At 39.4% G+C, this 16,493-nt stretch overlaps 1 protein-coding gene across 1 annotated transcript; it reads right to left on the bottom strand.

The window, feature by feature from the left end:
- Positions 1 to 1,627: 1,627 nt before the first annotated feature.
- Positions 1,628 to 15,365, bottom strand: LOC149842911 (uncharacterized). The gene is made up of 8 exons (XM_090001635.1): positions 15,138 to 15,365; positions 6,719 to 6,856; positions 6,521 to 6,636; positions 2,931 to 3,022; positions 2,767 to 2,788; positions 2,611 to 2,679; positions 2,447 to 2,515; positions 1,628 to 2,037 (listed from the first exon to the last, which is right to left on the bottom strand). Exons 1-8 carry the CDS (start codon positions 15,346 to 15,348, stop codon positions 1,957 to 1,959), a joined length of 798 nt encoding a protein of 265 aa, XP_089857761.1. The 5' UTR covers positions 15,349 to 15,365; the 3' UTR covers positions 1,628 to 1,956.
- Positions 15,366 to 16,493: the final 1,128 nt, after the last annotated feature.

Raw genomic sequence — 16,493 nt, 5'->3', positions numbered from 1 at the left:
CAGGGTCACCGTCCGCTGCAACGTACGGTTCCTCAACTCAAGATCGGTCACTGTAGTCGTCAACGAAGTGACCTGCCCCATTAGTAAGTTCACCTGCTCTTGCAGGCTCGCCACCACATCATTCAATCCATTGAATGATTCACATGTGCGTGAAATCACTTTATCATGCGAAGTCACATCTTCCACCAGCTTGTTAACAGTTGCAGCCAACTCTTCTTGGCCCCGAGGTGAACCCATCTCCTCAGCTTCGGCAACTGCCTTGCCTTTGGTGTTGCGCAAGTGTTGATAAGGCGCACGATGTCTTGCTCACAAATCGCAGCCTGTCGGCGTGTCTGTCGACACCGACTCTGGAGTCTCTTCCCCAACACGAGAACGAGCTCTGGTACCACTTGTCACGGGCCTATTTCCTTCAATGGGCCAGTGCGGCGCGACGGTCCTTCCTTACCGCCGCAAGCCTACTCGTCAGCTCGCTTGCCGGTCGCGGAAGCTTGTAATCAGAGTGCAAGAGAGCAAGAGAGAATAGAGAGAGAGAAATTGCAATCACAAGAAGCAATTACAACGAGGGTGAACAAAAGAAAGCTCAACGCATTTACTTGATTCACAATTTTGCCCGCAGGCCATTACAGTTCAAGTATACGGGCTGCCCCTTCGGGGTATTGATTCACCTGAACCGGGCAGCTTACATCAGACTCAACAAAAGCAAAACAGACTCTAAGCGCAACTATACACTGTAAGTCGCAAGGAAACAATAACAATGGTTAATAAAAGTGACGTTTATTTTATGAACAGAACAATCACATCTTGAGCATTAACCGCCAAGGGCCTGCCTCTAATTCCAAATATAAGCTACATTCAAATATGGGTCGAACTTTTCTTAGAAACTGTCAAGGGGCTGCATTTATTGTTGTCCTTTAACCCAAGTTAATTAATAAGTCAAATTACAATACCAGCCTTTTCCAACTGTTTACTTTTTCTTTTTTATAAAGACGAATGTGTACCTTTTAATTTTTAAGTGACAAGACGAGAACTAAAGGGGGTTAGGGGTTGGTGTAGTGGCTGCTAGATAGGTGGAAGGTTCAATTCTCATGAGCATCTCTCCTATGCACAAGCAAGCCCCAAGAGTAAGAGTCCTAGCCTCAGAGTTTTGCGCCACCAGCACAACCATAGTATGACAGGTTGAGCCAACGCAACCAGGTCTTTGTATCGAGGCACAACTATAGGTATGACAGGTTGAGCCAACGCCACCAGGTCTTTGTGTCAGAGTGTATTTTCTTCAAGTTATAAAAAAAAAATAGACCATATTTGTTAGATGTTGACATGAGGCCCCTCTTTGAGGGTTTACAAAAAAGGCTTGGTACGTGCGGCCAATAGTTAGATTTAGGGTACGTTAGTTCCCACCCAACGGGATTTGGAATCAGAATCAGAATGATTCAAACTATTAGAATTGCTTTCTTAGGTTCCACTGAGGAGGCGACTCTGAATGGTCCAACCGAACCTCCCCTTAGGGGCAAAAAATTGGTCTAAATGGAATTTTCCCTTTAGAGAAAGAAGCATACCCTTGCAAAGATTATACTTGAACAACTAGTCTGGCAAAACACATGATTTGTATGATTCAAGGACTTCCCAAGTGAACTTCAGAGTACGTAATTGGCTAGGGTGGATACCCAGCCAATGCCCCTAAACAGAATCTAACATCAAATTGGTCTCCCTCTCTCTCTCTCTCTCATGAAAGATGAACTCCAGATTAAAATGTGCAAAATTGGGTGACGTTAATGTTACAGAAACTATCATTGTTTCCCAAAAGACCCCTTCAATCCAACTCTGAGTTTTCAATATCCATAAGTTTCAGCTTCTCAAAAATCATAACATTCCAAGCTTGAAATCGCAGAAAACCAGCAGGCTTTTGCCCAATCTAGGAATTTTATTTCTCTAAACTGATGGACCTTGATGGTGCTGCTAACCCCCCTTGATCTCTTTCTCCTTCGCCTTACACATATCCTCCGCTAACTTGACAAACTTCTTTGTCAGCTCATCAACCTGACCAATTTCATGAACATGTTCAGATATATAATTCACATTCGAGAGAGAGAGAGAGAGTGGGTTGTTTGGTTGGAAAGAATAGGATGGATTTAAAAGCAAAAGGAAACCAACAACAAGCATGGCTGAGAAAAAGAAAGACATGGGAAGCAAGAAAAAGCATAGCTTAGAACACTATTTGGCTTCAACAGCCATGAATCTGACATTAACTTGACAGTGATAGTGACGATCATAGAACAATCTTAAACCAGGTAACCAGTCCTTGTGGGTCTAAGTGACTGAACAAGGGTCTGGATAGAGCACAAGTGCTCAAATCAGCCAATTCCCATGGTTTATTATATGCTCATCACACATTAAAATACTGATGGACAGAGCCTACATCCTCATATCAACCATTTAAATCATTTACCTCTTTCTCCAGCCTCTTAGCATCGTCTTTGGGAACACTTGACGATGCCTTTTTTATGGTATCCAACGCCTGCACAACCCAAAAAACAACCATGCATTACATTTCAGAAATCCAGCAACATAAAAAAATGGGTAGAAATAGAGGGCCATGGCATATTTGCTTACTTTTTGCCTTGCTCTTCTAATGCTTTGCTTAACATCTTCAGAAGCCTTGGCAACTATCTTGCACATGGCCTAGAGACAACAAAAAATAATTAGCCCAAAGAAAAGCCATTTAGTTGGAAGGGAATATGTTTAAGACGTGCACAGAGTTGTACTCACCAGCACATGCTCCTTCATGAGTCTTTTAGAAGGAAATCCAAAAAGAGTTGGTCAAGCACATCATGGAACCATCAAACTGTAGGCAACCAGAGAGAGAGAGAGAGAGAGAGAGAGGGAGAGAGAGGGAGAGAGAGGGAGAGAGAGAGAGAGGAACTCATACTTACGGTGGGACAGCGGCAATAAGCCTTTGCCCTTCAATAGTTGGGTTTAGACCTAATGGAGATGAGGCAATGGCACGTTCTAACTCTTTTAGAAACTGAAACAAGCAGTTCATTGTTTCAATCAGCCTATTAGGAAGATTAAATAGTTCACGATCATTGTATCAATATCATTAAAACTTCAAACTTACAGTATTCCTTGTGGTCCACGAAACAAATACAGTTAAAATAGCACTAGCATAAAAAACCTACAACCATCTAAGCAACTGCATGCACAATCTTCATAAAAAATTTGCAAGCATTTTCCGACCAGACCTTGGTCAGATCAATGACCAAGTGCCCAAACACTAAAGGTCTCCCAGTTAGACATAAAAGAGGGTGATATCCTTTTCAATATAGATGTTTGGTGGGTACAAAGATGCATTGGCATGTAGGGTGGTGAAATTACCTAGAGCTAGATCAGGAACTGGCCGGATCTTACAAGCCCCATCCATGAACCAGATCGAGATCCAACTCAGTAGATTGGACGTCATAAGTAGGGATGGTAAACGAGCCGAACAAACTGAACAGAGGGTGTTCAAGATCGTCTCGTTTCTTGTCTCGAGCCGAGCCGAGCTTGAGCTCATTAAAAGCACGAGCTAGCTCATTTATAAAAAATATATTTTTTCAGAGTTTAAAATAATAGAATTTGGACTCCAAACATACTAAGCCAAGCACAAACTGGCTTATTTAAAAAACAAATAATTGTTTCAATCTTGCAAGAATAGGATTTAAACACTTAACTTATTGGTTGGAAGCCACACACTTCAACCATATTCACTCTAGATATAAAACATATGTAAAAATATACTTGTTACTAATTAATGAGCCTATGCAAACTGAGCCAGCCCAACATTGGTTGTTCCTGCTCGAGCCTATTTCATGAGTTCGAACAGGCTATTTACAAGCCGAAGCTGCCGAACATGAGCCGAGCCACGAGCAGCTCATCTCATTTCCCAGCCCCTATGTCACAGGGATTTGCCCAACAGGGTGCTGCATCCGCGTCGATGCGATGCGACTCGGGTGTGGCACCCGGTGCAGTCAAAATGGACTCAGTCAACTTTGACCGAGTCTATTTTGGACCAAAAAAAAACTACGAAAGACCCCTCCTCTCCTTTGACGGACGGCAGCGGCCTTCCCTGAGCCCTCCTCCTCTGGTGATTGCAAGGTCTCTCTCTCTCTCTTCTTTCTCCTCTTCTTCGGGCTGGGTTCAGCTCCCAGCCCTAGTTCTGTCGAACACAGCCCTACTGGGCTAGGTTCAGCTCCCAGTCCTGGTTCTGTCGAACCCAGCCCAGCAGGGCTGGGTTCGGCTCCCAACCCTACTGGTAGGGGTGGCAAAATCTGACACGACCCGCCAACCCGCTTCTTAGGCGGGTTCGAGTTTGGCTTAAATGGGTTCGTGTCGTAAATGGGTCGACCCGCCTAACCCGTTTATTAAACGCATCGGGTTCGTGTTAGGGGTATGCCAACCCGCCAACCCGTTTAATAAACGGGTTAGGGGGCGGGTCAACCCGTTTACCCAAACCCGACCCGCCAACCCGCCTGCCAACCTGTTTACCCGACCCGCTCGCCAACCCGTTTACCCGACTCGTTTATTAAACGGGTTAACCGTGTCGGGTTACCCGTTTAATAAATGGGTCGGGTTCGTGTTTGCCAGGGTTCGTGTTGAGGTATGCTGACCCACCAACCCGCCGACAGGACCCGCCAACCCGACCCGATTGCCACCCCTACCTGTTGGGTTTGGCAATGCTGAACCCAGGGGTTCACCTCTGTTGAATCCCTGGGTTGTTTGATTGTTTCCTGTTTTCTTAATTCACTCAGCGTAGTCATAATATGTTTAGGTTGATTTAATTGTGGTGTTAGTTTTATTGACGAAAAATAACAATTGTACATTGTTAATATGATTTATTGCATGCAAGATGAATTGATGATATGATAATTGTTTTTTTATTTCATTAGTGTTACTGTTATACATTATATATATATATATATATATATATATACCTTCATGCACCCCGTACCCAAGTTTTTGTAAAGTGTCGCATCGCCGCACCCGCACCTATATGACATAGCCCAACCCTAGTCATAACAAAAGACGCATGGTCATATCCACTCAGACCCAACAAATTTATAGCCTAATTGAAGAGCTTCCATCCATCATACCATTTGCTTTTCTGAATGGGTGTTGAAAGCTATAAATATCTAGTAGTAACAAAAACTTATTGTTTTGGGGTATATCAAGGTTTATCTCGTGGTAACGAAAACTTATTGTTTTGGGGTACATCAAGGTTCAGTCACTGGTTCATATTTGGTTGACTGATCCTTCCTAATCCACCACTACAACAAAATTTTTTCCTTTGTAAGTTAATACAATCAATTAAAGTGCCACCCAGACACAATAGGAAAGCTTAAACTGTTGCAGTTGTTTATTATGACCGGTCCCCAACCACATTCATCTCAACCCGTGAACATCTGTTCTAGCTCTAAGATGTGATGCCATATACGAGAATCTCCTTTAGTGCTTTTGTCTGCACACTCAGAAATGTCAAATTTTATTTCCCCAAAAGTCCACACAACCTCAACCACCGGTAATCTTACAAACTTTTTAATGTCAAAAAACTTGTACAAACCTTTTGGTTTCCTTCTAATAAAATCAGAACCACAGTAGTTTTTTAATCTTGTTATTATTCCTAGTATCAAATGAGTCAAACATCCACCTTATTTTCTATTGAACAAAATTGCTAATACTGGTCCTCCATTGATCAAGAATTGCTTTTAAAAGTACAAAAACCATTCTAAAAGAAAGGTTTCAATATCTTCAAATGAACAATGTGAACACCTATTGATTCTAAATGGTTACAATAGTTAATTCAGACCCTTCAATTCATAGATTAGAACCCAGACCTATGAATTGGGATATACTAAAACTAATAGAAAAAAAGTGACTTAGCCAAAAGCAGTGACATAGACAAAAGGAAAAGTAACAGACAATCTTGTACGTCAATAACCTTGGATCAATCAATCTATTGTTGCAAGTTGGTTGAGAGAATCCAATTGTTGTTCCTTCAAGGTTCAACTCAATGTAAGAAGAGAAGAGAACTGATTCACGGAAGTATGTGGAGCCAATCTATGCTCATAATTGACATGAATATTTTGGCAGCTTCTTGGATGATCCGTTCCTCCCATTTGGGTGTGCATAATGAAAGACATATGTTCCATTCACAATAATAAAAACTTTTCATGGTATCAAAGTCATACCCAATTTGGTAAGCAAACCAAGTATCCAAGTTTGACAATTAAAGGAAGAAAATATAACAGGAGAATGTCCTGCATTACAGATCACTTATGCCAAGATCTTTATGAGCTTTAGCTCTACTGTCATGAGACTAAGTACCTAAGCTTCCAAGTCACTAAATAGGTTAGACTCTTGACTTTGGTGGACAGATTCCTGAGTGTCAGAACCAAGTTATATTTGTATGGTGCAAGTGCATTGATGCTGATAGACATGTATTGCAAGTTTGGTATACACAAGCACGCATAAGCAATGCAAAACTTACATCAGGATTATATGGAGTCACAGAAAGGCTTTGTGAATCTATGACAGAGACAACAGCAAGACGACTTAGAGGACTCCGGACACCATTTGTCTCTATGATGATATGATCCAACATTCCTGCAGCCATGTATTATCAACAATTATTGCTCTAATAGATGAAGCATGAAATGAATGTAGAAAATACCACGCATCATCCCACCTGATGAAGCCCTTCCAGTTCGCAATTTAGTTAATTCTCGTGACAAGGAATCTATTGCACCTTCCATCTGTGAAGAAGCAGTAGATTTCACACTGGGTCCAATATCCGGTATCACTTCAATTGTGTCATCATCATCTTCTACAAAAGTGCATCTGGAGCACCATAAGCTTAAACACATGATGAAGAAACATATGGAACAACAAATATAATCATTACAAGCTGGAAGCTGAACATTAGGTGAAAGGGAATTCTCACATCAGGTTTTCAACATAGGATCAAATGTTTTATAATCCAATGATACACTGTTAAGAAATGGAAACCATTAGGAGAGGCAAACATAACATCATGAACTTCATTAACCCAAAAAATAACTTTTTGTGCAATAAATGCTGGACACAGCCAAACATGAACCAAACAATTTCAATGATCAAATGGCTTGAATTTGTTAAATTGGCACTTAACTGGTTCAACCCACACCAACATGATGTCACTTTTTGTAAGAAATCTACGTGCCTCTCCTACCATAAAAACACTGAGCTACTGTGATCAGATAAAAAGAGCATTGATGGTTACTACAAGTAAATACTTTTTTCGTTCTTTCGCTGTAATAGTTAAAGTATTCTCAACATCAATTTGTATACATTGGTAACCAAGAGGGATAGCCGATGCTAAAACTAGCCCACATTCTCAATATATCTTTTCACCACAAATTCTTCAAACCAATTAGTTCTCACAACAAACATGAAGCAATCAATTCATCGTGACTCCTAAATAAGTTTCGTATAATACAATGTTCTGACAAATCGAAACATAGAAATGTCCTTTATGTTACCCCTATTTTGTGGAGTTGATGCACAACAGCACATATTTGGTACGTATTTGCTGAGAGGCAGATATTGCCTTCAAGAAAATCCCAGTGGTTCTCCTTTCAATTCATCTAAGAACTTGCCCTCTTTTCCCATCAAATTTTTTATAGAAACTAAAATGAAGGTGAAATCATGGGATGAACTCTTGCAACACGAAAAAGATAAATAGTAATTCATATACAGTTGTCACATTCTACTTGGCTAACATTCATTTCATGGGAAGGTAAGAACATATCATAACCAACAACAATTGTTGTAATTTTCATTTTTCCTATGCCTTGCCAAATGACATGCAACAGTCAGAGAGCATTCACCAAAAACAGGAGAAAAATTATTATGAAATTTTGGTGCTTTGGAGGAGTGGTATTTGCATAAGCTTCCTCATAGTTTCGTACATAAACTTCTAAGCTACAGAAGTCAATTACATTCTTCACATCCACTACCACGCAAACAAAACAAAAACACAAGATCAACGACATCATCATCATCATGAAGTCTTATCCCAACTACATGGGGCTGGCTTTATGAGCCCTGTTTCTCCATTCCTTCCTATCTAGAGCTACAACATCAATCCCCTTACAAATTCTTTCATATAGCCTCTCACTGCCTCCCTCCAAGACTTCCCTGATCTTCCTCATTTTCCAATTCCTTCTAGTTGCAACAACAGCAACGACAACAAAACCGGGAAACACTAAGCTACTGTGATCAGATAAAAAGAGCATTGATGGTTACTACAAGTAAATACTCTTTTTTTCTTTCACTGTCATAGATAAAGTATTCTCAACATCAATTTGTATACGTTGGTAACCAGGAGGGATAGTTGATGCCAAAACTAGCCCAAATTCTCAATATATCTTTTCACCACAAATTCTTCAAACCATTTAGTTCTCACAGAAAACATGAAGCAATCAATTCATTCTGACTCCTAAATAAGTTTTGTAAAATACAATGATCTGACAATTTAAAACATAGAAATGTCCTTCATGTTACCCCTATTTTGTGGAATCGTTGCACATCTGCACATATTTGGAACGTATTTGCTGAGAGGTAGATATTGCCTTAAAGAAAATCCCAGTTCTCCTTTCAATTCAGCTAAGAACTTGCCCTTTTTCCCATCAAAAGTTTTTACAGAAACTAAAATGAAGGTGACATCAAGGGATGAACTCTTGCAACACGAAAAAGATAAACGGTAAATCATATACAGTTGTCACATTCTATTCGGCTAACATTCATTTCATGGGAAGGTAAGAACATATCATAACCAACAACAATTGTTGTCAATTTTCATTTTTCTTATGCCTTGCCAACTAACATCCATCAGTCAGAGAGCATTCAGTAGAAACAGGAGAAAAACAATTCATTTTGCACCATGCTCGTAGAGCCTGTAAACCAAAGTTCAAGAACTGACTATGAAATTTTAGTGCTTTGGAGGAGTGGTATTTGCATACGCTTCTTCATAGTTTCGTACATAAACTTCTAAGCTACAGAAGTCATTTACAGTCTTCACATCCACTACCACACAAACAAAACCAAAACACAAGATCAACGACATCATCATCATCATGAAGCCTTATCCCAACTACATGGGGCAGGCTTTATCAGCCCAGTTTCTCCATTCCTTCCTATCTAGAGATACAACATCAGTCCCCTTACAAATTTTTTCATATAGCCTCTCACTGCCACCCTCCAAGACTTCCGTGATCTTCCTCTTTTCCCAATTCCTTCTAGTTGCACCAATAGAAATGACAACAAAACCAGGAAACACTAGGCTACTGTGATCAGATAAAAAGAGCATTGATGGTTACTACAAGTAACTACTCTTTTTTTCTTTCACTGTCATAGATGAAGTATTCTCAACATCAATTTGTATACGTTGGTAACCAAGAGGGATAGCCGATGCTAAAACTAGCCCACATTCTCAATATATCTTTTCACCACAAATTCTCAAACCAATTAGTTCTCACAACAAACATGAAGCAATCAATTCATTCCGACTCCTAAATAAGTTTTGTAAAATACAATGATCTGACAATTCAAAACATAGAAATGTCCTTCATGTTACCCCTATTTTGTGGAATCGTTGCACATCTGCACATATTTGGTACGTATTTGCTGAGAGGTAGATATTGCCTTCAAGAAAATCCCAGTTCTTTCAATTCAGCTAAGAACTTGCCCTTTTTTCCATCAAAAGTTTTTACAGAAACTAAAATAAAAGTGACATTGATCATGCATAGTTTATTCATATTGTTAGATATTTTTATGCATGATATTGTGCGAAATTAGTATTAAAAGCATGTGTTTAGATGATGTTTATGCATTGTCCTGCAAGGTCACATTTGATCACAATTAAAGAAAAAAAGAAACAAATTGGGATTCACTTGTGTTTTTAGAAAATTTTAGTTTTCTTTACTGGTTTTCAGAATTATCTTTTTTAAAAGAGGAGGTTTTGTGAAATTCTTGAAAATCAGAATACCCTTTTAGAAAATTTTCTAAAACACCCTCTAACCCTAATTAGCATTATAAATATTTGTTTTGGAGCTAGAGGGGGGTTTTCTTCCCTCATTGAAAATCACTCTCCCCCCCCCCCCTAGCCTCTCTATCACTCTCTCAATCGGCCCCTCTCTTATCTTTCTTTCTCTTCCTCGCCGGTTTGGAGTCGCCTCTCTTCGATTGGAGGTGCGTGATACGCATTGATAGAGGAGGGTAGTCCGCTCTTTTCTCCACAGTCCGTCGGAGGCGAACTCGAGGTAAACCTCTTCTCCCCCTTTTATGTAAATTCTTATTTATCGTAGTTTGCTGCATATAGGTAGTCGTTATTAATTTCTACATACAGTAATGCTTAATTTTTTTATGGCTACATAGGTTAGTTTCCTTTTGATTAGATTATTTTCTGCTTGATAGACTAGTTTTTTTTTATTTGATGAAAAGGAAAACACAAAAAATATATACATATTTCTGATTTTTCTGATCAGCTGAGCCTATTTTCGCTCAACATGATCTGACCAAATCAAGATCTGATCAGACTCGGGTAGCCCCATACCGACCAGGCCGATCTGGTCAGAACGAATAGACTTGCCGAACCTAGATCCTGTCTGTCGATTCAGGCCTAATCAGACCTTGAGCGCACCAAACCCAACCCTCACTGGAGCGTATACCCGACCAGGCAGTGTGTCAGTCAGCCCTGCTGGCAAATCAATCCAGTTTTTATTTGTTTTATTTTTTTAAACTTAATATGTGGTAGCAGCAGACCATCCCTAATCTGCTGTCAGCCAGCGTACAACTATTCGAGTAGATCGGTTACACAGACCTGCCAGGCCAGATCAGACCAAATGGCATGCCTGGTGGATCCGATCTGGCCTGACAGGTCTGTGTAATAGATCTGCTCGACTAGCTGCACGCTTGCTGGTAGCAGATCAGAGATGGTCTGTTGCTGCTACAAATCAAGTCTAAAAAAATAAAACAAATAAAAACTGGACTGATCTGCCAGCAGAGCTGACCGCAAGCTGGCTGTTACGCTGCCTGATCGGGTCTGCACTTCAGCGTGGACTGGGTCTGGTCTAGCCTGCTCAAGGTCTGATTAGGACTGGATTGACATACAGGATCTGGGTTCGGCAAGTCTACTCGGTCTGATCAGATCTGATCATATTAGACTGGCACTAGATCGGTCTGGTCGGTTTGGGGCTAGCCGAGTCAGATCAGATCTTGATCTGATCAGATTATGCTTGGCGAAAATAGGCTGATCTGATTAGGAAAACCATATATATATATATATATATATATATATATATATTGTGTTTTCCTTTTCAACAAATAAAAAAAAACTAGTCTATCAAGCATAAAATAATCTAATCAAAAGGAAACTAACCTATATAGCCAAAAAAAACTAAACACTACTCTATGCAAAAATTAATAACGACTACCTATATGTAGCAAACTACGATAAATAAGAATTTACAGAAAAGGGGGAGAAGAGGCTTACCTCGAGTTCGCCTTCGACGAACTGAGGAGAAAAGAGCAGACTTCTCTACTCTATCAACGTGTATCACGCACCTCCAATCGAAGAGAGGAGACTCCAAACCGGCGAGGAAGATAAAGGAAGAAGAAAGAGGGGAGGAGAAAGAAGAAAGAAGAAAGAGAAGAGAGGGGGCCGGTTGAGAGGCTAGAGAGAGAGAAGCTAGAAGGGGGGGGGGGGGGGGCGTGATTTTCAATGAGTGAAGACAGCCCCCCTCTAGCTCTAAAACAAATATTTATAATGCTAATTTGGGTTAGAGGGTGTTTTAGAAAATTTTCTAAAAGAATATTTTGATTTTCAAGAATTTCACAAATCCTCCTCTCTTAAAAAAATAATTTCTGAAAACCTGTTAAATAAAACTTAAATTTTCTAAAAACACAAGTGGGTCCCAATTTATTTCTTTTTTTTTTCTTTAATCGTGATCAAATGCGACCCTGCAGGACAATGCATAAACATCAGTTAAATACAGACTTTTAATACTAATTTTGAACAATATCATGCATAAAAATATCTAACAATATGAATAAACTATGCATGATCAAATTCTCCCATACTTATTGTTTGTTAGTCCTCGAGCAAACTTTACCTTAACAAAAGCAAAACAAAACATGCAAGTCAATAACCGAAATGCGAACTTATTATGAAACACCTAACTCACTTTCGTAGGTATCACGGTTGCATTTAGGATATGCAACAAGCCCTTTAAACTCCTGGATTACTCCAGTGGACGAGTAAGGTCTCGTGAGGGTTTCCAGTGATAATACCCACAAGCATCTCTGTCATGTATACATAAAAATTCTTTTCAAAAAGCAATAGGCAGTTAAGCTTAAACACATGACGAAGAAACATATGTAACAACAATATAATCATTACAAGCTGAAAGCTGAACATTAGGTGAAAGGGAATTCTCACATCAGGTTTTCAACATAGGATCAAATGTTTTATAATATAATGATACACTGTTAAGAAATGGAAATCATTAGGAGAGGCAAACATAACATCATGAACTTCATTAACCCAAAAACTAACTTTTTGTGCAATAAATGCTGCACACAGCCAAAAACCAACCAAACAATCTCAATGATCAAATGGCTTGAATTGGTTAAATTGGCACTTAACTGGTTCAACCATACCAACAAAGTATGATGTCACTTTTTGTAAGGAATCTACGTGCCTCTCCTACCATAAAAACACTGAGCTACTGTGATCAGATAAAAAGAGCATTGATGGTTACTACAAGTAAATAATCTTTTTTTCTTTCACTGTCATAAATAAAGTATTCTCAACATCAATTTGTATACGTTGGTAACCAAGAGGGATAGCTGATGCTAAAACTAGCCCACATTCTCAATATATTTTTTCACCACAAATTCTTCAAACCATTTAGTTATCACAACAAACATGAAGCAATCAATTCATCCTGACTCCTAAATAAGTTTTGTAAAATACAATGTTCTGACAATTCGAAACATAGAAATGTCCTTCATGTTACCCCTATTTTGTGGAATTGATGCACAACTGCACATATTTGGTACGTATTTGCTGAAAGGCAGTTATTGCCTTCAAGAAAATCCCAGTAGTTCTCCTTTCAATTCATCTAAGAACTTGCCCTCTTTCCCCATCAATTTTTTTTACAGAAACTAAAATGAAGGTGACATAAAGGGATGAACTCTTGCAACACGAAAAAGATAAATAGTAAATCATATACAGTTGTCACATTCTATTTGGGTGACATTCATTTCATGGGAAGGTAAGATCATATCATAACCAGCAACAATTGTTGTCAATTTTCATTTTTCCAATGCCTTGCCAACTGACATGCAACATTCAGAGAGCATTCGGTAGAAACAGGAGAAAAATGATTCATTTTGCACCATGCTCGTATAGCCTGTAAACCAAAGTTCAAGAACAGACTATGAAATTTTGGTGCTTTAGAGGAGTGGCATTTGCATAAGCTTCCTCATGGTTTCATACATAAACTTCTAAGATACAGAAGTCATTTACATTCTTCACATCCACTACCACGCAAACAAAAGTTACAAAACTAAAACACAAGATCAACGACATCATCATCATCATCATGAAGCCTTATCCCAACTACATAGGGCTGGCTTTATGAGCCCTGTTTCTCCATTCCTTCCTATCTAGAGCTACAACATCAGTCCCCTTACAATTTTTTTCATGTAGCCTCTCACTGCCACCCTCCAAGACTTCTGTGACCTTCCTCATTTCTCAATTCCTTCTAGTTGCAACAACAGCAACGACGACAAAACCGGGAAACACTAAGCTACTGTGATCAGATAAAAAGAGCATTGATGGTTACTACAAGTAAATACTCCATTTTTCTTTCACTGTCATAGTTAAAGTATTCTCAACATCAATTTGTATACGTTGGTAACCAAGAGGGATAGCCGATGCTCAAACTAGCCCACATTCTCAATATATCTTTTCACCAGAAATTCTTCAAACCATTTAGTTCTAACAACAAACATGAAGCAATCAATTCATCCTGACTACTAAATAAGTTTTGTAAAATACAATGCTCTAACAATTCGAAACATAGAAATGTCCTTTATGTTACCCCTATTTTGTGGAATTGATGCACAACAGCACATATTTGGTAAGTATTTGCTGAGAGGTAGATATGGCCTTCAAGAAAATCCCAGTTGTTCTCCTTTCAATTCATTTAAGAACTTGCCCTCTTTCCCCATCAATTTTTTTTACAGAAACTAAAATGAAGGCGACATCAAGGGATGAGCTCTTGCAACACGAAAAAGATAAATAGCAAATCCTATACAGTTGTCACATTCTATTTGGCTAACATTCATTTCATGGGAAGGTAAGAACATAACATAAGCAACAACAATTGTTGTCAATTTTCATTTTTCTTATGCCTTGCCAACTGACATGCATCAATCAGAGAGCATTCAGTAGAAACAGGAGAAAAATGTTTGATTTTGCACCATGCTCGTATAGCCTGTAAACCAAAGGTCAAGAACAGACTATGAAATTTTGGTGCTTTGGAGGAGTGGTATTTGCATACGCTTCCTCATAGTTTCGTACATAAACTTCTAAGCTACAGAAGTCACTTACATTCTTCACATCCACTACCACGCAAACAAAACCAAAACACAAGATCAACGACATCATCATCATCATCAAGCCTTATCCCAACTACATGGGGCCGGCTTAATGAGTAATGTTTATCCATTCCTTCCTATCTAGAGCTACAACATCAGTCACCTTACAAAAATTTTCATACAGCTTCTCACTGCCTCCCTCCAAGACTTCCGTGATCTTCCTATTTTCCTAATTCCTTCTAGTTGAAACAACAGCAACGGCAACAAAAAAAATCCAAATTTCTAAATGATTTCTATTCAACAACACCAACGAAAGAATACCCATCTCATATTTCATCCATACCCATCAAAACATCACATAAGTTCCGGAAAACAGGCAAAAAAAAAAAAACTTCATATTTTCTCAAGATATCGAAAACCCATCAAAGATATTCAAGGGGAAAAACTTTGCTGGTGCTTACTTGATTTCTTCCCTTTGGCAAAACCCCTCTGGAATTCTCTAGAAAAACACGAACACAGTTGGGTTTTGTCACTCTGAATGGAATAGTGAGAAGGGGTGAAATTGTATGAATTGAATGAGGAAGAATGGAGAAGGCCACCCAGAAAACGAGAACTTCGAAGAAGATGGGCGTTCGAAGATAACACGCGCCTGAGAGCGAGGGTTGTTGCCATTGATTTGCTCGTTTCAAACCCTCTCTTTCACTTTGGATTCATGGACTCAAAGGGAGGGCCTTTTGAAGTGCAGGGAAGGGAAGGCCTTGATCTTTATTAGGGTTTAGGGTTTTAGTCTTGGGATGAGAACGGGTCGGTCTTTGACCTAACAATTCGTCCTGAATAGGGATGGCAGTGGACCTCAGAGAAACGGGGCTCTCGCCCCATTTGGACCAGGGTCGAAGGACATGAGATGGAGGCTAAAATCGAAACTCGTGCAGTGATGGACTTACTTACCCACCCTGCCTTGTCTCCGATCCTTGAATCAGAAATTACTCTTATACTTTTATACATATTATAAAACCTTATATATATATTCATAACCATAGGCAGAGCTGGGGGGCAGAACTGGGCTGTAGCTCAGTCCTGCCTCCCGGCCCAATTAAATTTTTTTTTTTTTTTTAAAGTCCAGTCCTAGCCGACCCCTCACATGAATCCTAGCTACGCCCCTGTTCATAACCCTAACATAAAACCCTTTTTTCCATCTTTTCTCTTTTCTATAACTAGCTGCACGAGTTCTCATTTCTTCTCCACTCTTTTAAGTAATGACAAAAGGGAGCAGCAGTCGAAAAACCGAGGAAACAGGGCTCCGTCATGCCTTTGTGTTGTTTGGACTGAGGAAGGAGGACATGAAACGAGGGGATAGAGGTTAAAATCAAAACCCATGCAGGGATGTAGGGCAAATTTTTGAAATGAGACGGGGGGTGGAGACCTTGTCCCCCACCTGCACCCTTGTCCACTCCCATCCCTAGCCCTGAATAGTGGGTCGGGGTCTTAATTTGGACTGGACTTTGTAGTTTTGGATTCATTTGAAGATGAGAAAAAAAATGGACGCTTTTCAATCGCATGTGAGAGAAAACGAAAAATGTAATACTTTTTTTTGTCTTGGCTAGGTTAAGGGAAGAACCTAATCGCTGACTCCACATTAATTGATCTCCAGTTAGTAAAACCATGATAGATAGAAAGGGAAATGGGAATATAAAATGTCTTGGAAAACAAACATGGGAATGAGGTTTTTCAAGCGCATGTTAAAGGAAAAACAGGAAACATACTGGAAATGATTGGAAAACCCATGGAAAATGTTTAAAAAAATCTTAATAACATAA

The sequence above is a fragment of the Nuphar pumila genome, chromosome 3 (genome assembly GCF_984573655.1).
Source record: "Nuphar pumila chromosome 3, dmNupPumi1.hap1.1, whole genome shotgun sequence".
Classification (NCBI taxonomy): domain Eukaryota; kingdom Viridiplantae; phylum Streptophyta; class Magnoliopsida; order Nymphaeales; family Nymphaeaceae; genus Nuphar; species Nuphar pumila.
This window is presented reverse-complemented; position numbering and strand designations above follow the sequence as displayed.

What these genes read in the sequence shown, in the direction of transcription:
- LOC149842911 (XM_090001635.1), bottom strand. Translation starts at nt 15,348, where the DNA reads ATGGCAACAACCCTCGCTCTCAGGCGCGTGTTATCTTCGAACGCCCAT. An exon ending in AACTGGAAGGGCTTCATCAG is followed by an intron (nt 6,637 to 6,718) that starts GTGGGATGATGC and finishes ACATGGCTGCAG; the next exon opens with GAATGTTGGATCATATCATC. An exon ending in TGACTCCATATAATCCTGAT is followed by an intron (nt 3,023 to 6,520) that starts GTAAGTTTTGCA and finishes TGCTTGTTTCAG; the next exon opens with TTTCTAAAAGAGTTAGAACG.